The sequence below is a fragment of the Leucopleurus acutus genome (assembly GCF_964270905.1).
Source record: "Leucopleurus acutus genome assembly, chromosome: 20".
Taxonomy (NCBI): Eukaryota; Metazoa; Chordata; class Mammalia; order Artiodactyla; family Delphinidae; genus Leucopleurus; species Leucopleurus acutus.
In genome coordinates, this window is record NC_139162.1 from 4655672 (window position 1) to 4663838 (window position 8167).

The window sequence follows — 8167 nt, forward strand, 5'->3', positions numbered from 1 at the left end:
GGCAGGGAGGGGCAGAGAGAGGGGCAGCCCAGTAGGTTGATTTCTGAAACTGGAGATGAGGTGCTGCTGAATGAGACCAGCGACCAGCAGGATCCCCCAGGCAGAGAGGTACCTCCCAGATCAGAGGAGGGAGGCCATGTTCCAGGGCATGCATGACATGTGGCCCATGGAAACAATTAAAATGAGAATATGTAGCTTAAGTGCAAATCTCAGTTCGCCAAGTCCCTGCCACCTCCTCCAGGAAGTCTCCCTGGATTGCAGCAGTGGCGTCCCCACAGGTGACAGGCATACACAGGCAGTATCCAACTCCTTTCTTACATGCACTGCTTTCCTTCATGGGACTTATCTCATTTTGTAATTATATGCTCACTATATAATTACTTGAGGACTTACCCACCAGACTATAAGCTCCACTCAGTAGACGGGTGTTTTATTCACTGAAGGGGTCTGGCCTCAGGAGGACAGATGTCACAGGGATGGCGAAGCAATGGTTCTCAAACTCACTGAACATCAGAACCACCCGAGGGCTGGTTACAACTCAGATTCCCGGGCCCCAGACCACATGTGAGGAGGAGCTGATCTAAAGGAGCGCAAAAGTAGGGGAGGGTCAGAAGGCTGTGCGGAGCCTGAAAAGGAGGAAACCAGATGGCAAGAACTTTCCGGCATCTCCGACTACGGACCTCACACAAAGATGCCCACCAGGCCGGCTCGGCAGGTGTGCTCAGGAGGGGGTGTGCTGCGTGCAACACCCTGCCGGCGGCGCTGACCTGAAATTCTCAGTCATTTTTCACGACAGGAACCCACACTTTCGTTTTGCAAATTATGTAGCTGGTCCTGCCCTCACCACTGAGCACCTCCCTGGGCACAGAGCTGAGCACTGGACCCGAGGCCAGACGACGAACAAGACAGTGATGACTCCTAATAAAACCCAACGTCACATTTTGAACTAGGCATTGTGCGGCGTTTTAAACCGTTCTCTCATTTATTCTGTTTTGTTTTTAAAATTTTTTGGCCGTGCCTCGTGGCATGTGGGATCTCAATTCCCTGACTAGGGCTGGAACCCGTGCCCCCTGCAGTGGAAGTGCAGAGTCTTAACCACTGGACCGCCAGGGAAGTCCCTCTCATTTATCCTTGTTTTGTTACTACGGTCATACTCGTGTGAGTATCTGCATATATCACCTAATCTAATCTTCACCAAGAGTCAGGGAACAGCACCCACGGGGGACCTCGAAGCCACTATGGGCACATCCCCACTATCAGACAAAGACATTGATGTGGAGAGATGAAATAAGTTTGCCCAAACTCACGTAGTCATAGTGATGGAACCTGGGCTCCACCTCTGGGCTTCTGGCCCCAGTCCCTGCCCTAAACCAAGACCTCCTGGTTAGGAGCAATCTTCTAGGCCAATATTCTTTCCCCCATACCCACAAGGTCCCCCAGATTCAGTGTTACTGGAGAGGCACAGACCGGAGGATACTGAGATGTACACGGGGTGATCCTGAGATGTACACGGGTTGATCCTGTGTGTCAGCTGTAAATCTACCAGAGCCCGACCACAGTAGTCCGGTTTCAGTGGTTTGAAATATAAAGAATACTTATGGGTAATGCCTGACTGTATTCTAGATGTTTCAAGTCTCTCTTACTTCCAGAATCATGAACTTTGAGCACGTCTTCCTTGGCATGTACTTGAGTTTCAAGTTGGGTCAGACACGTGCTCTGCTGGGCTCTGCTCCCTGCCCACGGGAAGTTCACAGGCAAGACGAGCTGGAAGAACATAAGCCATTTCCAGGGATTTGGGGCACACTGGTGGGGTCGATCAGCACAACCTTAAGAGTGTCTGCAACCTCCACAGAAGGTTACATATTTCCCCAGTGTGACCCACAGCTTTCCCCCAACCCCAAATACCCATCCAGATATTTTCTGCAAGGAACATAGTATTACAGGCTGAATTGTGCTCCCCCCAAATGCCTGTGCTGAAGTCCTAACCCCCAGCACCTCAGATTGTGACTGTGTTTGGAGACAGGGTCTTTGAAGAGGCGGTTAAGGTAAAATGAGGTCATTAGGATGGGCTCGAATCCAATGTGACTGGTGTCCTTGTAGGAAGAGATTAGGACACAGAGGAAAGACCAGGTGAGGACACGGGGAGAAGACGGCTGTCTGCATGCCTGCTACTCCCCTCCCCTTAGGAGCTCGGGGATCTAGGATCCGTTATCCTTACTAATAAGGCTCATGACATGGGACTGGGGCAGGGTTTCTAACAGGGCATCTTCAGACGTACTCTCAAGAGTCCACAAGTTTTCTGAGATCTTCCAAACTTTGAATACGTGTTTTAATAATTAGCCTACTATAATATATAATATAGACCTTCGGGTGGCCAGTTTATAATGAAGAGCTGTGATGTGACCCTAGTGCCACATGTGCATCTATGCCAACAATCAGGTGACACGCTGAAGGGATGCAAGTTTCTCAGGGGCTCAGAGAGAAGAAATGGCAGGAGAACGGAGCCATCGCACAGCAGGCGGTGTTGACATCGGCGCATCCGCTTTAAAACGTCTCACTTTTGAAGAGTGTCGTCTTGTTGCAAGCGAGGCCATACATGCACCCAGTCTCTGCACACAGCTACTTGCCACAGGTGATGTGCAGCAAGTACGGTCATCGCACACAGTGAAGAGACATCCCTTCCACAATGGCTGGCACTCACCTTATCGTCAAGTGAGCCAGCAGGTTCTATGGTTATCAAATGAGAGCCTTTCCAACTGGCATTCACGGGCTGCCCGCTGCCAGTTGGGGTGAAGTATGATGCGGGTGGTCCTAATCTAGCAAACACATTCTTGATCAATTTAAATGCCGTTTTCTACATATGCATGTAATTAGACATTCCCAGTATGAGCTTTATCAAGATCAAAATTCAAGAGAGTCTAAATAAAGACTGGACCTCAGGACTACTGAACACGCTAACACAACGAGACAGCTGTGCAGCAGACTTTGTGCCAGGTGTGGTTCTGTCATTTAAGGAACTATTCCTTTCTACCACTGTGGTCGGCAGGCTCTAAGACGTCCCCGATCACCCTGCCTCCACTTAATGACATCCTCGTGTAATCCCCATCCCTTGAGAACCAGCTAGATCTAGACTCCTTCCAATGAACAGAACATGCCACAAATGAGGAGATATCACTTCCAAAACTGGGTTATAAAAAGGATCACTCTTCCTTGGGGAAGCCAGGTGTTGAGGCATGAGGCAGCCGCAAGGCTGCCCCTTGGAGAGGCCCATGTAGCCGGGGCCAGAGTCTCGCCAACAGTCACAAGAGGGAGCTTGGAAGGGGATTCTTTCCCCTTCCACCCAGAGAGCCTTCAGATGAGGCCACAGCTCTGGCGAGAGCTGGACAGCCGCCTCACGAGATACCTGGAGCATCCCCCAGATCTGCGACCCAAAGAAACTGGGAGAGAATCAACATTTGTTGCTTTCAGCTGCTGCATTTGGGAGTGACCTGCTACACAGCAATCCATAATGAACACAATCATTCGACGTCACTGGTTGACATATTTTTTGTTGTTGTTTGTTTTGCTTTTTGTGGTACGCGGGCCTCTCACTGTTGTGGCTTCTCGTGTTGCGGAGCACAGGCTCCGGACGCGCAGGCTCAGCGGCCATGGCTCACGGACCCAGCCACTCCGCGGCATGTGGGATCTTCCCGGACCGGGGCACGAACCCGTGTCCCCTGCATCGGCAGGCGGACTCTCAACCACTGCGCCACCAGGGAAGCCCGACTAGTTGACTTTTAATGATACATCACCAGTCACATCAAAATGCACTTGTTACGTGTGTACTTCCTAATTTTATTATAAACGTAGTTCGCTTTTATTGAGTTATAAGCACATGGCTATGTTTGTTGCAAATTTTAGGCTTCTACTTAGTTAAGTCACATTTTGATACAAATAATTTAAGACAACACTGGGGGCTTCCAATACATTTCTTCAAGATGACATATAATGGGCTTCCCTGGTGGCACAGTGGTTAAGGATCCGCCTGCCAAGGTAGGGGACACGGGTTCGAGCCCTGGTCCGGGAAGATCCCACATGCCGCGGAGCAACTAAGCCCGTGCGCCCAACTACTGAGCCTGCGCTCTAGAGCCTGCGAGCCACAGCTACTGAAGCCTGTGCGCCTAGAGCCCGGGGTCCACAGCAAGAGAAGCCACAGCAATGAGAAGCCCACGCACCGCAACGAAGAGTAGCCCCCACTCGCCGCAGGTAGAGAAAGCCTGCGCGCAGCAACAAAGACCCAACACAGCCAAAAAGTAAAAATAAATAAATAAAACCAAAATAAAATTTAAAAGAAAAAGATGACATATACGGCTAAATTTTGAGAGACACCAATGATGTATGTGCGTGTGTGTGTCTGTGTAAACCTCAGAACTCCTCTTCCTGCAACCCAAGTGTGATCTCTTAAAAACGCAAATCTGACTGTGTCTGCTCTGTTTACTGCATTCCTCATGTTCGGCACATCTTTGAATAAATGAATGACTATCATGCCCCGACGTAAAACGTGTCGGGGATTCCCTGTTGCTCTATCGATGGAGCCCAAACCCTTTACAAGGCCCAAAGGCTCTGCGTGGTCCACCTCGGCAGCCTCAACCTCTCCCACCAGCCCTTGCACCTCACTCCCTTCTGCCTAGAACTCTCCATCAGCTCTGCCCTTCCCACTCACCCTAGTCTATGCCATTCCTATGAGTCTTAAACATCCCTTCTCATTAAACAGTCAACTATGATCTGTAGTTTGGGACCCATCTCTGCCCACCAGACACGGCGCCATGAGGGCAGGGAGTGTGTGCACCTTTTTCTCCACCCCATCCCTGGCTTGCAGCACCCTAACACGGGGTAGACGCCCCATGAATCTGGGCTGAATGAATAACCAAGACACAGGTCTGCTGGAAGCCAGGCTTCCCCCTGCAGAGCCCCAGGAAGGTGGATCAGTTCACAAGAGGGAAGGCGGCACAGGATATGGAGCCGTGCCGGTCTCGGTTAAGAGAAGGGAGCCCTGAGGGTCAAAGATAACTTCCTGAGTTGGTACTGAGTCATCTGGGAAGCAGGTATTTCTGGTCCAACATTTTCCTTGTCCAAAGCTCAGATCAGCAGAGAGAGCGTTTTTCCAATAATGAAAGGGGATCTCCCACACATTTTTCTTTTCATGACACTGGAAATGCAGCAAGAATGAACCGTCTGCGGAGCCGTAAGAAATGTGCTGATTCAGCCTCAGAAGCTCCTAACTCTGGGTCCTCCCCCATCCCTGTCTCAACCACCTATCCCCTGCCCGGTCACTCTGCCATTTAAGACGGTTGGATCTTAAATTAAACTTCTCTTGGGGTCTCTGCTGTCAGCCTCCCCCATGAACTCTGTTTTGGATACAACTGTATCCTTACCACCTGGCCGACATGAGCGCCTCAGCAGCCTCATCTAACACACCGGTACAATAACACAACTCAACTAGGGGTGAAGAGACACAGCATGTTCTCAATCATAATTAGTATTATAACTGAGGTGACTCGGCAAAGTGACGGGGAGGTTCAGAGCCCGCCCAGGACACCCCCTACAACAAGTGCTCATGGAAGAGAGTTACGACTATTACGGAAACGACCACGGTAAGCAAACTTTGCTTCTTTTTCAAGTGTTTCTGAGGAAAAAAAAAAGAGTTCAAATTGGAGGATGTAAACGTGAGAGCAAAGACTGTCAGCTGAGCTGGCAGGAAGCCGGTCACCTGGCCCGGCCGGTCTCCTCCCTCATCACACTCCCCATTTATCTTTATTTCAATTTCCTGGGTTTGATGAACTGCCTTTAAAGACAGGATACTTTGTTTCTCTGCCAGCCTTTGCAGCTGGCGGCCTGGGCCTCCTGTCTCGCCTCACGTCCACACTGCTAAGTCGTCACACACCCTTCGGGGTGCAGCTGAGAACATCCCGACCACACCAGGTGGGCAAGCCCCTGCCAGCGCGTACCTATAGACGGGTTGAAGACCTGTCCCACTCTCGAGGGCCCCTCTGGGGGCACGAAGCCCACTTTGGTGCAGAGATCAAATTCGCCCCAGCATCTCTATTCATGATACATCATCCCCATACCTGGCACACCTGGATACCTGGCAAACCCGGACATCCCATAAAATCTGACTGTAAGCAACTACATCAGGAGTGTTTGAAAAATACCTAGCTTGATGCAAAAATCAAAAGATGGAAAGAAAAGAAAATAGACAAAGTAACATAGAACAGGCAACCATGTTGGCAAACTAACTTCAAACTCCTCCAACAGAATGAGTTACGTGGCATATAGGGCGAGAAATGGATGTCGGCAAAATATTGGAACTCTGCATCCAATCCGTGGTTAACATACATGTCGCTTCAGAATAATAGAGATTATCTGAGAACTGCTAGTTACACGGCACCGTGGTCTACCACCCTAGCACCAGAATTCTCACGTTAGCATCCATTTATAAAATACTAGTTTTTTAAAGGCACAAATACTAAGACCCATACAACCAAAATGTTTTGACTGCTGTCAAGTTTTTCCAGCTGACCTCTTTCATTAAAAAGTAAATTTAGGGCTTTCCTGGTGGCGCAGTGGTTGAGAGTCCACCTGGCAATGCAGGGGACGCGGGTTCGTGCCCCGGTCCGGGAAGATTCCACATGCCGCGGAGCGGCTGGGCCCGTGAGACATGGCCGCTGAGCCTGCGCGTCCGGAGCCTGTGCTCCGCAACGGGAGAGGCCACAACAGTGAGAGGCCTGTGTACCGCAAACAAACAAACAAACAAACAAAAAAACCCAGTAAACTTAACTTGAGATTTCCCTTCAGCCGTGGAAAGGCCACGAGCACCTCCAGAGTTCCACATCAGGAAGTTTATTTTTGAATGACTGATTACATTTTAAAAAGTGCAGTGACCCAGAGATGCTTTTGCAGAAATTCCATGCTCTCTGCTCTTGTATCACGCACTGAGTTCTGCTTACAAGCTACGGAGAAAGTTGGGGGTCACCCGTTGACCCTGCTTCATCTCTGGGTCCTCCACATGGAAGGAAGGGCTTTTGGGGGCAGCTTTGTCAGTTTCTCTGCTGGTAAAAACTCCCCTGGCCCTAGAATCCTGTTGGCTTATCCTAGAGGGTCCCCTGGAGGCTGCAAAGTCAACACACAAATCTGGGTGTTTTCTTTTAAAGTGTCTCTGGAGATGTGGGAAACAAAGGTGGTAGGCATGGCCACTCTTACCTTGATTTCCACCATTATTCCTACTATTCAAGCTAAAACATTTGCACAACAGTTTTTGTTTTTTACGGCGCTCTAATCCCCCCGCCCCATTCAAGTCACTTTAAAAAATCCGGATAGCAACCTGGTGTGGAGACCCGGTAATTTAAATTTTCTGGAGTCAGAGAAACCAAAGTTAAGTTCCCAGCTGGGTCATTTGCTAGCCGCGTGTCCCTTAAGGGACATATTTCCCCTGTCTCGGCCTCAGTTTCGAGTCCGCAAAATGGGCTGGCAGGCGAGGGTTAAAAGGCGAGCGCCGGGCCCAGAACAGAAACGCGAGCTGGCGTAGCTATGAAGACATCGTCTTTCTAGAACCAGGGGGAGGCGGGCGAGCTGGAGGAACGCAGCCCGCAGCGCGCGGACGGGCTCTTGGGGTGGGACGGGGTGGGGGGTGGGGTGTCGGGTCTCACGCCCCGCGCCCGGACTCACCAAGGTTTCCAACTCGCCCCTCTCCAGCAGCTGGTACTGGTGGCCCCCGCCCGAGAAGGCGAGTTTCTTCAGAAACTTGGAGAAGCGTCCCTCGACCATGGTGAGCGGGCGGAGGCCCCTCGCCCAGCCTCCCGTCCCGCCGGCGGCCGCCCCTGCCTGAGTCCCTCGGTCCCTGGCGTGGCCGGGGCTGGCTACGCGCGCCCAAGCCTCCCGGGCCAGGCCCACGTTACCAGGTAGCCGTCTACCTGTCCGCCGCAGCTGAGGCCCCGCCCCCTAGGCGGAGCTACGCCCGCGGCGGCCCTCGCGCACCTGGCCCCGCCCCGTCCGGCGATTCCGCCCGAGACTTTCTCGCCCTTAGGGGCCGCGGCGGCCCGGGAAGGCCCGGGGGCTGCAGAGGCGCCTAGCTGTTTCCCAAATTTGCCAGATGATGAGATGCATCTGGAGCGGGGCGCGGGGGGCGGAA

The 8167-nt window shown here is 51.6% G+C and overlaps 1 protein-coding gene across 1 annotated transcript in view; it reads right to left on the reverse strand.

Annotated features, from left to right (window-relative positions):
- ATP2C2 (ATPase secretory pathway Ca2+ transporting 2) overlaps window positions 1-7803 on the reverse strand; it is a gene marked incomplete at both ends in the record, with an annotated part of 75543 nt that extends 67740 nt beyond the window's left edge. Inside the window, one exon of the mRNA XM_082862469.1 lies at window positions 7705-7803. Within this exon, the coding sequence (XP_082718595.1) occupies window positions 7705-7803 (99 nt within the window). The remainder of the gene's footprint in view (window positions 1-7704) is intronic.
- Window positions 7804-8167: the final 364 nt, after the last annotated feature.